Source organism: Pelodiscus sinensis, chromosome 5 (genome assembly GCF_049634645.1).
Source record: "Pelodiscus sinensis isolate JC-2024 chromosome 5, ASM4963464v1, whole genome shotgun sequence".
Lineage (NCBI taxonomy): Eukaryota > Metazoa > Chordata > Testudines > Trionychidae > Pelodiscus > Pelodiscus sinensis.
This window is the reverse complement of record NC_134715.1, coordinates 75,775,011-75,792,732: the sequence shown is the minus strand read 5'-3', so window position 1 is coordinate 75,792,732 and position 17,722 is coordinate 75,775,011. Positions and strand designations below refer to the sequence as shown.

General features: G+C 41.0%; 1 protein-coding gene across 13 annotated transcripts in view; it reads right to left on the bottom strand.

Annotated features, from left to right (window-relative positions):
• The window catches only part of STOX2 (storkhead box 2), a 229,832-nt gene that overhangs the window by 32,896 nt on the left and 179,214 nt on the right, over nt 1-17,722 (bottom strand). For 7 of the 13 annotated variants that reach the window (XM_025188239.2, XM_075930284.1, XM_075930278.1 and 4 more), the window contains one exon: nt 2,886-3,038. In XM_025188239.2, the coding sequence (XP_025044024.2) occupies nt 2,886-3,038 (153 nt within the window). Of the gene's footprint in view, nt 1-2,885; nt 3,039-9,020; nt 9,135-9,472; nt 9,545-9,938; nt 10,239-17,722 lie in introns of all 13 variants that reach the window. The other 6 variants (XM_075930279.1, XM_006130166.4, XM_075930281.1 and 3 more) reach the window with 4 other exon arrangements.

The window sequence follows — 17,722 nt, the reverse complement described above, 5'->3', positions numbered from 1 at the left end:
TCTACGTATAAATTATGATTTTATCAGTTTCTTACATACGTAGGCACTAAATAATTATTAGAATGTCCAATAAACAAAATGCAATACAGTGAAGAAAATTCTTTGAGATTTCTCTAAATCCCAATAGTTGTTAACAAGGGACTAGGGATTATTAACAGTTACATTTACATCAGTCTTACTTATAAGACTAATCATTTATCTAAAACTTTTAACACTACTACTTAACAATACCTCTAAACAATTTCAGATAACAATACTTACATTTAACAGACACACAAACTACAACAACAACAAATTTGGTATTTGTTATGTTTGGTATACGTTACACTCTACAGGAACTCGTTTGGTTCGGAGAGCGGGAGGTGGCCCTCGGGTGATCAGTCCTCGGACCTGGCTCATATTCCGCCATCCAATGTTTATTCGGGATTCCTCAATTTGATACAGGAGGGGAAGCTGTTTTATAGAGAGTTTTTGCGCGCTTTTTGTGATAGGATAGCAGACCCTGTCTGCTAAGTGACAGGGGTAAGGGGGTAAGATGGTTTCCTGTTTTTCCTTTTCTGCCTTATCGGGCATGGCACAGTCAGCACAACCAGCACGAACTTTACATGAACTTTTTAGGTCTGGTTTTGGTTCCTGTTCGTCGCTGACCTTTAACTTACATAGTGTAAGGGTTTTTATCAAGGGGAAGTTGACCTTTGGCTTGGATGGCAATACGTGCGAGAGGCCTGGCCAGCAAAGAGCCTGCTTCCACACAAGTGAGAAGCTAAAAAACAAACAAAAAAACCCCCACCTTCCCCCAGTTACTCACACTTACCTTGATGTGTACCACACTATAGTCATGCAGAGAGAGGGGGAAGCATGGAGGGTTGGGGCTTCCCCTGCAGCACAGAGACTTGCTATGGGGCCAGATCAAATTAAGCCAAGGGGTGTAGGTTCTCAAACCCCGCTTGAAATGACCTAGTAAAAGCCAACATAGCATCTATCCTTTCAAACCTGGCATGCTCCATTTCCAATTTTAGGGATTAAAAATGTACAGGGCAATCCAATGCTATCTGTGATTTGCTATTAGCTTGTTTGTGCATCTTTAAGTGCTTTGTAAGTAGACTATTAAGAGGAGGTGCAAGGAGAAGCTGTACCTATCTTGTTAAACTGCACCCTAAGTGCATGTCTAAACTACACATCTCTTTCGAAAGAGGGATGTAAATTAGACAGATCAAAATTGCAAATGAACCTGGGATTTGAATTTCCCGCACTTCATTTGTATAATGGCGGCCATGCATTCTTTTGAAAACAGGTATTTCGAAAGTGAAACTGCCGTCTAGATTAAATGAGGTTTACGGGATCTTTTGAAAAAGGGTTTTTTTTTTCCCAAAAGAACCGTGTCTACACAGCAGTTTCACTTTCGAAATTTGCTCTTCTGAAAAAGGGATGAAGTCTAGACATAGCCTCAGTGCTTTCAATTATGATGCTGCAGAAGTTTCAGCTATTTCATGAGAAATATTGGACAAACATATTCTGAAGTCAATTACAAAACTGAAAAGAAAAAATAGACCATACTGTACAATTTGTAAATGTTCAGTACAATTTCTGCAAATTTCTTTAAATCTTCATTGAATTCGGATAAGTCCGATAAAGTTAACTCATGTGAGCAGCCTTCTTGAAAAGAACATGACTGCCAGTGAGAGTAAGAATAACTTGTGGGTGTTTGGGTTATAGAATCAAATCTCAGAACTTCTGTCAATTTTGCTTCAAACTTCAGGATTAATTGGAGTGAATGGACAAGATTTGGGGGTTATTGTGTATAACTAGCTGACCATGAGCTCTCAATGTGATGGTGTGGCCAAAAAAAAAAAAAAAAAAAAACCACAATCCTAGAATGCATAAACAGGGAAATCTTGAGTAGGAGTAGAGAAGCTATTTTACTGCTATATTTGGCATAGGTACGACCATTATTGGAATACCGTGCCCAATTTAGGAGTCCACAATTCAACAAGGATGTTGATAAATTGGAGAGGGTTCAAAGAAGAGCCATGGAAATGAATAAAGATTTAGGGTATGTCTACACTACCCCGCTAGTTCGAACTAGCGGGGTAATGTATGCATACCGAACTTGCTAATGAAGCCCGGATTTGAATTTCCCGGGCTTCATTAGCATAAAGCCGGCGCCGCCATTTTTAAAAGCCGGCTAGTGCGAACCCCGTGCCGCGTGTAGCCGCGCGGCACGGGGTTCGCACTAGCCGGCTTTTAAAAATGGCGGCGCCGGCTTTATGCTAATGAAGCCCGGGAAATTCAAATCCCGGGCTTCATTAGCAAGTTCGGTATGCATACATTACCCCGCTAGTTCGAACTAGCGGGGTAGTGTAGACATACCCTTAGAAAACATGCCTTATAATTTCTCACACACAGAGTTTGATCTATTTAGATTAACAAAGGGAAGGGTGGGGCTGACTTCATCCCAGTGGGGAAAAAATGTATGAAAACAGGCTCTTTAATGTAGCAGACAACAATGTAACACAATAAAAAGTCTAGAAGTTGAAGTTAGACAAATTCAGACTGGAAATAGGGTGTAATTATTTTTTAATTTGGGTATTAATCACTGGAAGAATTTACTAAATGTCACAGTGGATCCTCCATCCTGACAATTTTATACAAAAGATTAGATGTTTTTCTAGAAGATATGATCTAGGAATTATTTTGGAGAAATTCTATGGCCTGTATTTTACAGGAGGTCAGATTAGATAACCACAACGATCCCTTCTGGATTATCTACCAAATTTCCTTTTCTAAAAAAGCAAAATTATAACCAACCTTTTAGGAAGAATTCCTTGACCGCTACTTAAAAAACCCAGATCCATATTATTAGTGATACATTAGTGTAGTGTTACCTGGGAAGCAGGTTGTTAGGTGTTCCATTAGTGCTTCTTGTGTGACTTGCTTTCGTGCAGAGTTCATTGCTGAGATGGCCAAGCAAAGGATTTCTCCAAGTGGAATAAACTGTGACTGACTAATCGGAGACATACTGATTGGTGATACATCACCTATAGAAAGACAATAGAAATTAAGAAAGGGTTTTCTGTGAACATTGCTGACAGAACAAATGTACAGAGATGTATCTATGACAATATGCAAAATTCTGTATTATTTATATCACTCTTGTGATGATACCTTCTAAATAAGATCAACAATTTATTAGTGAAGTTGAAGACACAACATATTTTTCACACTGAAGGTGTTTTAGGATGTTCAGGGAATATTTTCTTAAGCCCATGAAAATTAATGTACACCATTGCAACTGCAGAACCCTAAATTTGAATATGCAAAGCAGGAGCTTTGCCCACAAGTGTGCATTTGTGAATGTGTTTTTGCAAGCATAGCCAATGTTCTCTCTTTTTATAGACTGTCTGCATAGAACATTTCACGTTTGTCCTAGAGATAACTTTTTTTAAATGGCAACAAAAATTAGAAAAAGAAAACTTTGGAAGTGTTAATGAGCAACTGCTGGCCAGCTCTACTAAGCCCTCTGCTCAGTGGCACAAAAGCAGCAAATACCCAAAGAATTATGTTCAGAAGAGCTCCTTCCTTGGTATGGAGATTAAATGACTTTGCATGACTGTAGATTAAAATAAGCAGTTTTGAAGTTGTGGTGAGGAAATATGAATAAATATAAAATGTCATCTGCCTTAGGCGAACTTTATTTTAACTTGCCAGGTTACTTACCCAAATAATTTTCCCCGTGAAGTCTTTAAAATATATTTTATTAGCCAATATTTTAAAAGCACTAAAAAACTTTTAAATTTAAAAAGTTACAGCTTGAGAAACAATTTGATGAGATAAAGAGTACAGTATGTATACATTTGAAGTCTGCTCTTTATCTCCAGATGGTCCCAAAAGTACAGCAGTGCTTCCTACATAAGCAGTGAGAAAGCAGAAGGATTGGAGGTTTCCTTAATCATAACAGAACTCTAAATAGTAACAATGGGCAGAAGAATTGGGGTTAGGAGTCCAATTGGAATCTGATCAATCACTGGGAGGCAGGTTTAGATTAAATGACCTTGAAACGTCATGAGCTATTTTCATGAGATTTCAGTGAATTTGAACAACTGGAACGCAGTTTGGGATCAGATCAGAAACCAAAAGTACGGAAGTGGGTTCAAATGTATGACTTCAAATCCAACCCACTCCTGAAATTCAAAGGATGCTCCAAGTGTGGTCCAATAATTTTAATTGTCTTATTTTTCACTATGCAGGTATAGTATGCTTGCATAAGGTTAAAAAATGGAAAATCAAATTAATCTAATCATAAGCAATAACAGAACTGTTGTAATGAGTATTTTGTAAAAAAAGTTTTTATAATTGTTTTAGGTTAACACTATTTATTATATATCTATTTCAAATATGCCAGTTGCATATTCTGTTGTACTGTAAGGATACATGTTTTAAACAACCACACATACAAATAAGGAGGAGGATTTAAAATAAGTTTATTCGTGCTGTATCTCTCTAGAACACTACTGCACACCACCTAAAAAGGTTTCCATTCTGCAATTGGATATATTCTGGCAGACCATAGGACCTATACGGAGATCCACTGACTTTAGCTGAACTCCGTGTAAGTGAAAAGATCTGCCCCATGTATATTTATTTGACTTCAGGTCAGGGGCCTCGTTTAGATGTTCTTTAGAGTATTCTTATTTTACTTGTCTGCAAAATACCTGGCACATTACTAGATAAGAACGGCCATACTGGGTCAGACCAAAAGTCCATCTAGCCCAGTATCCTGTCTTCTGACCGTGGCCAGCGCCAGATGCCGCAGAGGGAGTGAACAGAAACAGGAAATCATCAAGTGGTCCCTCTCCTCCCATCCATTTCCAGCCCCTGACAAACAGAGGCTAGAGACATCATTCCTATCCATTCTGGCTAATAAGTATTGATGGACCTAACAACCTCCATGAATTTATTTAATTCTTTTTTGAACCCTGTTAAAGTTCTGGTCTTCACAACATCCTCTGGCAAGGAGTTCGCTGCGTGAAGAAAAACTTCCATTTGTTTGTTTTAATCCTGCTCCCGGGATGACAAGAATGTCTCAGGCCAGCCCTGGTCACTAGGCGGGCGCACATAAATGCCCAGGCGGGCTCCATAGCGCCCGCAGGCACCACACTGGGGACCACTGCTCTAAGCTACACAGCAGCACAGCTTCACAGGTGATTAATCAGCCCTGCCCAGTCAATCAACTCTGTGCAGGGAGCCCTGAGCCTCTGTGAAGCTATGCTGCCATGCAGTTTAGAGGGAACACTGGTCCCTGTGTTGCCCCACCTGGCTGAGGATCCCGGGGGACGGGGATCCCAGCCAGTTTGTGCTACCGAGCATCGGGGCTCTCTGGTTCAGCAACATCCGTGGTCCGGTATTTACGGACCAGAGAGTCCTGGATTCTGGCGGTTTAACCTGTATTACCATTTTTTTTTTACTAATTTAAACATGTCCATGTTGTTTTATGCCAGTATGAAATACATTCCGCTCCTATACATTTGGAAATTGTTGTGATTTTTTCTTTTAAACACTTGAACACATTTTAAATTCAAAAGGAATATCTGACATATATTAGTCTTGTAAAAGGCTATCACAATTCACTCCTTGCTAATTCCTCTGAGAGTTGATTAACTTAGTTCATCATGACAAGGCAACCCTCATTCATCTTCACTGCTGTTAGAAAGTTGTCAATAAACCATTTATTAGAGATAATTTGAGATTCTTCAAAAAGAAAAACAGAACATTTGTAAAACTTACAGTAGAGCTAGTGATAGAGAGCCAGAGAGATCCAGACTTATGGGGGTACTAATTTGCCAAGTTTTATCTTACACACCCTTGGGCTCTGGGAAGTTCAAATATGAAGAGGTTATATTTAAGTGAACAAATTCTTTGATGCACAGCAACAGAAAGTATCTTGTGTACAATTTAATTTATTATATTAACACCAATTATATGTATAAATACCATTTAACCTTTTGGATACAAGACTTACAACAATCTTTTCAGGAAAGATTGGTTTTACAAAAATCAAATATTCTTTTCCAAAAACTTTTTTTTTGTAGACCTCAACCCTTTATACAGAATTCAGCATATGGCTCCCATTAACTCAGAGTGATGTTTTTTTTCAAACAGCTTTCCTTTGAAATCAAATTACTATTCTTGACTTTCAAATGTTTATGTTCAAAATTAGAAGAAAAACTGTGGAACCCAGAAAGCAGCTTTCACCAGCTGACTGTATTTTTTGTTTAAATATCATCAAGCTTCTAGAAGTATACGGTTTCAATTCCATTTCAGCTTCTAGTAGAAAGAAACAACAGTCAAACTTAAAAAAAAAAAAAGAATTATAATAAAATATCTCATCTGGGACCGGTCAGGTCCCAAGGGTGCCAGACAAGGGAGGGCCAACCTGTATATGAAAATTAAGAGAGAGTCAGTCATAAATAAAATAAACACATATCTCTTAAATGGAATTTTTCTTGCATGGATCTCAAACCACTTTACAGAGATGGTTAAATATTATTTATTTTTTACAGATGAGATACCATGGCACAAAGAGGTTAAGTGATTGCTCCAGGTTATACACAATCAGTACAAGAGTTGGAAATAAAAATCCATGAAAAACCCCTGCTTCAGTGCCCTATTTACCAGATCTGTTATATACTATTTAGTTCAGTATACCTGCTTCCTGTATGTCTGAATCGAATCTGCTTATTTTACTGACAAAAAGCAGTTTTTCAGTAGAGATTGCATTAAAGGCAAAACATTATGAAAGACAAACAGACTGCATTCTGCTCTATGCATTAGCCACAAAAATGTTAGCTAAGTTCTAACAATAGAATCTTTATTAATGATTAAGTGGTTAGAAAGAACAGAGTATAACTTCCAGCTTTCCGTCTCAGTTTACAGGGAGAGCAGTTAGAAAAATCATCACTGACTTATAAATGGAGGCGATTCAATGCATCCATTGAGACAGAAAATATGAAAAATACAATGTTTTCACAGAGTCACTTTTCAGAGCATAACCACACTTTATTAGAATTTATACACTTATTTCCTCACGTATGGGGAAGAACCCCCCTAAGTGCACTTCTGCAATTCAGTGAAATGTAAGAAGCTCAAATGTAACCAATTCTTCCCCTTTTCCCTGCCACTCAAAGCTCTTTAACCTTTTGTGGTACAACAATTTTCTTCAGATAAACTTTAAACATTATATTATTAATAAGGAAATTTCAAGTTATGACATTACAGCCCAGGAGGTTTTGCATTAGAAATGCCTTAGACAGATTTCCATGCCAACACACTGATATCTTCAGCATATGACTGTGACTTCACTATGAGATCAAGCAAAAGGAAAAGCTTGTTTGTGATAATGGAGAACCTCTTCTTCAAACAAAAGATAGCTAACAGCAGCAGCTGGGGGTGAGGGAGAGAGATACTGAAAAATCCAAACAAGCTCCTCATATAAATATTTTCTTTCCAAGTTTACCTAACATCCCCTTTTGAAGGGACATATTTCCAAAATTACTTATTGTGAGCCTAACTGGTGCATATTGGTAGATACAACAAACAAGTTATACATTCGACTTGGGTTGCATCCTCTTCTCTAAATTTCAAGGTGAGGTCAGTCATATTATTTCCAGAATAGCCCACATCATAGGTTAACATACAAACATTTAAAAATGTCATTTCAAAACAACAACGTACAAGTGCATATCAAATTGCCACTTGAGACTTTATGGTACCTTTTAACCACATTAAACAATAGAGAGATGAAAGAACATGCAGCTTCTGATAGCATTAAAAATGCTAGATTCATAAAACATTAGCTCTAGGATAATGTACTAATTTAGAAATAAACCTAATTTATTATCCACCACTAAAATTTTAAAAAATATGTTGTCCAGTCCCAACTAAACATCCTTTTCAACCATAATTGAGCCTTCCTTGTAAGTTGATGTATCGTTCTTTTTCTTTAAATCATATTTCCAGACTTATTTCACTAATATTACATTTTGATGTTATGTGTATCCAGAGAAGACTGCAACTGAGTAGAACAAACATTTTAGAAAACAAATAAGCAATTTACTCTGGCTTAAAAGGCGGCAAAACCTCATTTATTCGTTTTTGCTGAGCAACCTAATCATTGGCAAACATTCCAGTGACTACAAAATAAAAAGGTACCTTACACCTCTAATCACTTTCATACACACTGATGGCATAAGCTTCTATACACTTCCTAGCACAATGTGATCCCGGTCAAAGACTGGGATTTTTAGGGTTGATGATGATAACAAAAACAGAATCTTTTACCAGCTAGACAATTCTGCACCACCGAAAATATATGCACACAAATTGTACCTTCTTCTCACAGATACAAATCACTGTTTTATAATTCAACTAATATTGCAAGAAAGTAACTATACATCAAGACCATTCAAACTATTTTGGACTTGGGAGCTACACAGAAATCTCAAGGCTTTGCTTCATGTGTTAACATTCTTAGAGTAGCATTTGAATGCTGTCAGTGATTAATTCTGTTCGAAGCATGTAAAATGACCTATTCTATTCCTTGGATCTGGTTATAAATGACCTACAGATAGAACATACCAAATGTCAGTAACTTTGTTAGTATGTGATGAAGCCCAGAGTTGTCAGGCTGGCTCACACATGCGCATACACTCAACACATTATGATCTAAATATCTGAATGTATTTTGCTTCAATTCTTTTACCATGGCCAGCCGACTCCTGCCTGAATGCGATGCTTCAGCCTGTGCAATGCTATGATCACAAAGCTACTAAAAATCTGTTGGAACATGGAACTGTCCCAGAGAATATTAGGAAATTCCTTTTTATATATGTGTTTGTATATTATATTTATACATTATAAAAGAAAGAGTTTTTTTAAGTTATCCCAATTGATTTCTACAGTTTCTTTTACAGATTTTTACAGTTTATACTTTCAGCACACAACATGTTAAAAAGGGGATTTACCTGAACCCCTATGCTCCATTATAGTTCTATAGTAGCTGTGATGTCACAACATTGCCAGGGCATTACATCATAGTGGAATCTGGTTGGCTGCAGCAGCGATAAATGCCACAAGACCTGAATAAAAATAAAGCATGCTTTTAAACAACAATATGTTGAATACTCATCTCTTACAAAAGCTGCTTGGGGCTCTCCAGACCATAAATGCTAATGCATTATCTTTGTGGGTCATCTTTAAGGAATTTCATAATATCTGAATCATCCCATAATTTTGTACACAGGAGATATAAATATATATATGAATTAGGTGGAAAACTCTCTAAAGAGCTCTGCAAAAATACCTCCTACTCAGTGTTATGAAAACACATCTTCAAAAATATCTCTTCTTTCACCCTATATTCATGGAACAGTTGGAATCACACTCTACCACCACCCCCTGTTTTGAAGGCACTCACAGTCTTAGTAAAGCAACTCTCCACTGCAATGCCTCAGGATTCTGCAGTGTCACTCCTCTTCTGCCTGGTTCTCTGCAAAGTGAAGTCATAGGAATGGATCAGCCAACCTGTCTTCACACTACCCTGCCCAGAATCCTTTGTGAACTGAAATGAGTCATCGTTCTGAGAAAAGCTACTGTACGATGCTCCAAGATTTCTCCGTATGTCTGTGCATGCTTCTTTGTCTTTGCAACAGAAGGTCTCTGCTTTTGTAAAAACACCGCTGCACTGTACAAAAGTAACAAACCAGTCTCCTCACCAAGTGGGCAAAAGAGTCACTTACATGCATTAAGAAGACAAGTTAAAGCTTTAACTCTGAGACAAGCTACAAAATTTACACCTAGCAGAATGTACTCCTGATTTAATACACACATACACAGAAAGCATTTATTTCTAAATTAATTTGCAATTTAGCTCACACACTTACCCACATTTACTATAATCACAAAAAATATTTGCTTTTCTTTTCCATGTCTGGAGAAAGCTGCAGACTTATGTATATAATACAGATAGTTAGTTCTAATGTACACTGGATCAAAGTTGTGCAGCTGTGAACTGTTTATCAAAAATTCACATTGTTGAACAAGTCCTTGCAAGCTTACGTCTTGTCATCCCATTCACCAGCTAGGTCCACAATAAAGCAAGCCCTGAAATCATGCCAACGAGCCAGCAGAAATCGTCAAACTGCTCCAAGTGCCGAGAGCCAGTGGAGCTGCTGCTGCTTCTGCTGACAAAGAAGGTAACGTTCAGAATGAGGTCACTGTGTCAACATCTCACTCTCAATGTGAGGCTTCCGTTTCCTTGGTAAGTGCAGGATAACTTAGACTGTTTGGGGTGGAGAAGGATGCATTTATTCATTTTGAAAAAATGTTTAAATTGTTTTTATTTGGAAGAAATTTTATATTCAACTGTCAAGGAAACAAAAATAATATGCAAGAGGCTGGGGAAAAAAAGAAAACAAAGGCATCTTAATATGGATCTTTCTTTAAAGCTCTGCTTAGTGCCCTCACTTTAAAAGCACATAGACTCACAAGTCCAGAAAATCCTGTAACGCATGCAGTTACAAATATGCAAGAGAACAGTACAGGCAGTCCCCGAGTTACGCGGATCCGACTTATGCACTTACGAACGGGGCATTTCTCGCCCCGAAACGCGCGGGCGGCGGGACCACCCAGACGCGCAGTGGTCCCGCCACCGCGTCCGCCGGGGCGAGAAAAGCTGCTCCGGGTGTCCCTGGTCTGCTGGGGGGGTCCCCAGCAGACCAGGGATACCCCTAGCAAAGCCTTGGAGGCGGCGGGACCCCGCCGCCTCTGTGGCTTTGCTCGGGGTGTCCCTGGTCTGCTGGGGACCCCCCAGCAGACCAGGGACACCCCGAGCAAAGCAGCAGAGGCGGCGGGGTCCCCGCTTCCAAAGCTTTGCTCTGGAGCAAAGCAGCAGAGGCACGGGACCCCGCCGCCTCTGCGGCTTTGCTCGAAGTGTCCCTGGTCTGCTGGGGACCCCTCCCAGCAGACCAGGGACACCCGGAGCAGACCAGGGACACCCGGAGCAAAGCCTTGGAGGCGGCGGGGTCCCGCGCCTCTGCGGCTCTGCTCCGGGTCTCCCTGGTCTGCTGGGGGGGAGGAGGGGGTGCAGCTAGGCCCCCCCCCCAGCAGACCAGGCTTTTGTTGTGGACACCTGGGGTAGAGCAGCTGGGGTGCTGCCGGGTTGGTCCTGGGGGGACCTACCCGGCAGTGCCCCAGCTGTTCTGTCCCAGGCTCCAGATTCAGCCGCTGTTGAAACTGATCAGTGGCTGATTCCAGGAAGCTGGGGGCAGAGCAACTCTGCCTCGGGTTTCCTGTAGTCAGCCCCTGGTCAGTTTCAGCAGCAGCGGCTGAATCTGGAGCCAGTTCCGAGTTACGTACAAATTCAACTTAAGAACAAACCTATAGTCCCTATCTTGTACGTAACCTGGGGACTGCCTGTATACAAGACCAAGTTTAACTTTTATCAAGGTCTTACTAGGAAGCCATGTGTTTGGATACTGAGTTAGCCATGTAAAAGGTATACACTAGAGTTGTTAGCTATTGTGTATTCAAACAGTTATGTATCAGAGGGGTAGCCATGTTAGTCTGAATCTGCAAAAGCGGCGAGGAGTCCTGTGGCACTTTATAGACTAACTGAAGTGTAGGAGCATAAGCTTTCGTATGTGACAAGCAAGCTTATGCTCCTACACTTCAGTTAGTCTATGAAGTGCCACAGGACTCCTCAAATAGCTATGTAACTGCATCAAATTTTAGCAGTTACATGACTATTTGATAGTCCCCAGATGTGGGGCTGACAGCCAGTGAGCTTCCTGCCCCACTCCTGAGGAGCCGGCTGCCACCCCGCACTGCTGCCTCTGTATCACAAGCAGCAGTGCGGGATGGCAACACTCCCTGTCCGTAGTGGGCTCTAAGCTCCCTATGGACAGGGACTGCTCTGTTGTGGGTTTGCGGAGCCAGCTCCCCTCAAGTATCGGCTCTCACTTGCCCTCCCCACCCTCTGCTGCTCTATCAGAGGCGGCAGGGCTAGGGGAGCACTGGCTCCCACCTCACTCCCCCTTGCTGCCCCCTCACTGCAGGTTACCCACTGACTTCCCAGAGCGGGGCTTTGCTGTGGGCTCTGCAGTATAAAGCCTGCAGTACATGGAACTCTGCTATGATTTTTAGAGGGTAGTGTTATATTTTTAATCTATTTTTATATCCCTACTTGCTACCTTGGTCACCTCATCCCCATAAGGATTTTACCTGCTACATTATAATCTCTTACGTGACACCTCTTCTTTCCAGCATAAACTCCAGTCTCTATCACCCACTGCCTCCTTTTCTCAAGTTTATTCCTGGACTTGAGTGCCATCACTTGCTGCTTAGTTCTCCCGTTGACAAGCAACTATCAGTAGCTAATATTAATATCGGCCATGCTCAGAGAGCTAGTATTTCATATCCAATAAGTCTTGGAAAACCTTACTTATCACATATCTAAATGTGCCATGAAAACAAAGAAAAAATAATCATCAACCCTGCCTAACCCAAGGCAAATAAAATGACCGATGTCTCACTCACTAATGGTATCAACCTGGAACCCATATGAAGAGATGCTGATGCTAGTCTTAAACTGCCGAGTCTGACAGAGAAAGGGAGCATGTCTAGAAATGATTATCATCTCTCCTAGGTTACCTTGACCTCCAAGGGTATGTTCTCACAGCAAAAAACTAAACAAAACCTCTCTCCAGGAATTAAAGATTAATTTTTCATTAAAGGTTATCATGTGATGAAGCCTCTAGGAATAGGTCTAATCAAAACTGGCAACCGTAGGCTAGCCTGTGCCAACTGATTTGGTGTCATGCCAACTGACTTGGGCTCACGGGGCTTTGTCCATGGGGCTATTTGATTGCAGTACAGACTTCTGGGTTCAGGCTGCAGCCCTGATTCTAGGACCCTGCATGATGGAAGAGTCCCAGAGCCCAGTTATGGGGTTTTCTTTGTTGTATGTGGGCTAGTTTAGCTGCACACTGTTCAGTATTCAGAGACTTCTATGTCCACGTGGGTTTAGCCAGAAGACATTTTCAGTGCAGCTGGGGACGGTGCAACCAGCAGAAAAGCAAGCCTGCCAGCAACAAGAATTCCTAAAGGTGAGGGATGACCCTGAGTTATCAGGGAGAGGACCCAAATAAAAAACAGTGCACTTCTATTTCCAATGACAGGTGAAAAGTGTGGGAGAATTTCCATCCAAAAGATGGGGCTGCAATGGCTACAGCTTTAGAAACGAATGACTGGTGAATAACTGCAATTAAAAAGAAGACTCTCCTACACACAGTGAAAAGGAATCCCCTTAACATGTGTCCCCTGGCACCACAGAAGCCTTAGCAGCCTAGTCTTTCCTACATGGGTGAGAACAGATGAAAAAGCCAGGAATGGAATCAACTAAAATAGGTTAGACACTCCAAAGGCTTAGCAGTCAAGAGTTTATTAGGTCTCTTCCCCCACCTCCTACCCCCGTGGAAGGAATACTTTTCATTATGGGTGGAAATGATGAGCATTTGTAATTTATTTCTATTTTTTGCTTTTTCGATTTTAACTAGGTCTGACAGGACTTCCCCTCTGAATCTTTCATTGAGGAATACTAGTGTGCGTGGAAGGGTATGTCTACACTACGTACTAAGTGTTGGCTCTGACTCAGGTTTAAGCCTAAATCCTTCTTTCATCCAGATATAAATCACTCTGACTTGCAGTGGCAAGTACTCAAGACGTGGATCCTAGAACCATGCAAGGTCAGAGACAGGTTCCACTGTCATTTTGCAGTGCAAACATAACTCAAACTGCAGATAGGAGTCAGAAGGTCTGCATAGTGCAGTATGGACGTGTTAACATGGCTACGAGACCAGTGTCCTGCAATTGTAAACTGAGGTTTACAATACAGCACACATATGCCCCAAAAATGTCTTTATGCTCTTGGGGTGCCTTTGTGACTACCTCCTGTGCAGGAGAACATGAGTGTGTGGAGGGAAAATTTCTCGTACTCATTTGCTTATAGTGAGTCACAATCAAGCCCATAGCTTTGTGGGAAGAAAATACTAGTAACCTTCTAGTCACCATTTTTTTTTCTAACTCCTTCAAAGAACTGAAAACAACAATCCATAGAGACAACACTACAAAGAAGTTGATTTCATTAGGTACTAGGGCTGATTTCCATCTAAAACTAAAACAGAAACTGATGGCTGGAAACAACAGAGGTTTTTGAGTGAATATTTGAACTACAAGCTGAGAGCAATAGGTGTGGAGGAGCACTCAGGTCAGACAAAGCCTGTTAGGGATGGAGTAATATAAGGAAACCTACTATACAAATCCATTAAGAACAAGGAAGAATGAACAAATAATGAGTTTTAGTAAATGATGAGTAAATAATAATGGCACAATATTATAAATACTTTGGGAACTGTTAAACAAAAAAAGTGTGCATTAGAATACCAGACGTTAGGAGGAGAACAACATAACACAAGGTGTCACAAGGAGGAAGGAGAAAATTTGTTCCTCTTGGTTTCTGAGGACAGGACAAGGAGTAATGGGCTTAAAGTGCAGAAGGGGAGGTTTAGATTGGACATTAGGAAAAAATTCCTAACTGTCAGGGTGGTCAAATATTGGAATAAATTGCCAAGGGAGGTGGTGGAATCTCCCTCTCTGGAGATATTTAAGAACAGGTTAGATAGACATCTGTCAGGGATGGTGTAGGTGGAGCTTGGTCCTGCCTTGAGGGCGGGGGGCTGGACTCGATGACCTCTTGAGGTCCCTTCCAGTCCTATTATTCTATGATTCTATGATAAAAATGGCATTTCTCCTGGGAAGAATCAATAGTATATGGTAAGGCCTCCCTATTAGCTATACCTATGCATACGGCGCAGGAATAATGCTATAAAAAGTATTCCACAGACTGTTAAGAGACTATTTCTGGGTGGAGGACACTATCACCAAGCCAATATAAGACAAATACCAGCTCATGAGGGTTCATTTTTGGCCCAATGGAACAGTAAGATTATGGTGAAAACAAAATGCTGAGAAGGATCAGAGAATACATATGGAAAAGTTATATTAAAACAATAATAATGGCCACCTCCAGCTAATATAAAGTGGCTGCATGCCATGGGAGAACATGAGGTTGGAAAAACAACCTTTTGATCTAAAATATATATAAGGACACACCTAAATAATACACCTTAGTACACCCAAATAGTACGTAAGAATTGGATCAGGCAGTAATGGGTGGAACTAGTTAAGAAATGGCAACCATCATTCTACCCATATAATTAACACGACTGATGTTCTCACAATGGAACATAATTCATGACAGTGTTAATCCTGGATTTGATTTAAGGCGCACACCCAGTGCTGAGGCTGTTACAGTGTCACATTGCTAGACCAGGAGATCCAGATCGCACAGTGCCTTTCAGCAGCTCAGTATGGGATTGATGGTACACAACCTTATTTTGGGGTGCAATAAATGTACCTGGATAGCCCTTCTGGAAGGCTAGAACTGCTCTAGGGGCTAGCCTTCTGAAAGTCCTGGAACTGGGTCTTTCTGGGTCTATTCTGCTGCTGGGGGTGCAAATGGTCTGGGGAAACTCCCCTGTGCCATCTCTCCCCATTTCAGTGAAGTACCCAGAACATATACATGAAATAAAAGAAAGAAAACAGGAAAAATATGATGTGACTAAATTAGGGGTGGTAGCATGTAACTGAATAGTCATGTAACCACATCAAAATGTAGTGGTTATATGACTATTCAATACTCCCTGGAGGTGGCCCAGCAGCCAGTGCACTCCCGAACCAACTCCCGGAGAGTCCCCTGCCACCCTGCGCTGCTGCCTCTATATCACTGGCAGCAGTACGGGGTGGAAGGTGGGAGCCGGTTCACGAGGGGAGCCAGTTTAAAAACCGGATTCCAGTGCAGACCAGCTCCCACTGTTGCTGCCTCTGATACAGACTCCTCACAGACAGGAGCTGCCACCATGGAGCAGCATCTGTCCATGGTGGGCCCAGGCTCGCTGCAGACAGAGGCTGCTCTGTGGGATGTCAGAGCAGCCTCTTTCTGCTTATCAGTTAATCCTGTCAACTACACGCTTTAAGATGGCTCCCCATGAACACTGGATTCGTCTGTCGTTCTCCCACCCCAGCCCCACCCTGCGCTGCCTCTGTGCGAGGTAGCTGGGGAGGCAAGTCCACGGAGCTGGCTCCCCATGTGTATCGGCTCCTGCCTGCCCCCACACCCTCCACAATGCTGCCTCTGTGTCAGAGGCAGCAGTGAAGGAGGAGCAGGGTTGTTAGGCAGATCCGCTGCTCCTGGGGAGCTGGCTTAAGGCATGTAGGTGACAGGATTAACCAATAAACCCAGTCTTATAGGTTAATTGTGTAGTTGTCTACATGTTATCTAAATGATGAAAGAGAAGGGATTATCTGGGCCAAATTAATTCCTTTTAAAAATGGGAAATCTAGCATAAGTCATGCTGATGGACAAATAAGAACAACAGTTAAGAAGGCTGAGATAATTTGAAAAATAACCAAATAACAGTAAGACATTATTTTAGTAACTCAGAAATAGGAAGGCTGTGAAAGGCTGAGTCCACTAGATCACTGGTGTCAGTGAAGCAGAAGGAAGGCAAGTTTGAGTAGCTGAGTGGAGAAAAAGTATAGAGCGGGAATACAGCTACTTTACAGGGGGAGAAAGCTAATTTACATGCATTGCCTGTGCATGGAGTGGATGCTTTTGTTTTGTTTTCTTTTTGCCCTTATGCACTAGACTGACCTTCACCCTCCAAACAGCTTATGCCAGCATCACTGCCACATAAAAGATTCAATAAAAGCCTCAGTTAAAAGTTTCAGTTAAAAGCCTGACAGAACAAAAGTGCCTTGTACTGCACCCTGAAGCTCAAACTCTAGAGCTAACTAACCGCCAGAGGGAGCATTTTCTATAGGCAAGTCATTCTCATGAAAATGCCCAGCTGCCGCTCCTGGGGAGTATTCATTCTTCACTGATTTTCAATGAGTTCTTACATGCTTTGGAGGAGCACAAGGGCAGGGTGTTTCAAAAGAAAATATTCAAACTGCTCCCCACAGTGACTTGTTCACATGCTTTCAGAACACAAAAATCAAAACTAGTTCAGGAAGATATTCTAAGAAAATTAAAGAGATAAACAGCATATATATTAATAATCATTTATTCAGTGCCATTATATTTAGATAGTATGCAAAAGGTCCATCAGTTTCTACAAACCCCCAGAACAGCAAAGGAACAAGCACTCAAATCCTCTAACAGGATATCACCAAGACTACAATTAAAAGCCCACTGATTCGTTTTTATTAAAAACACTTCCACAGAATGGAGGCGTACTCGAATCTAAAAGGGTTGGAGGAACATGATAAGAAGGAAATTGACCTTAAGACATGAGGGAATGTACTAGTTATATCAGCATAACACCAAAAGTGACCTTAAGAGGTCTTTCCACAATTATTTTATTACTGACATTAAGCCAAATATTTCAGCAAAAGCTATAATCTTAGGAAAAATAGCTGCAAATCTTTATAATAAAGATTATTATTAAAGATCTGGTGCTTGGTCCCACCATAAGTACATGAGACTGGACTTGATGACCTTGTATTCTATGATTCTATAATTTTAATTATAGACAATTCCACAAATGTG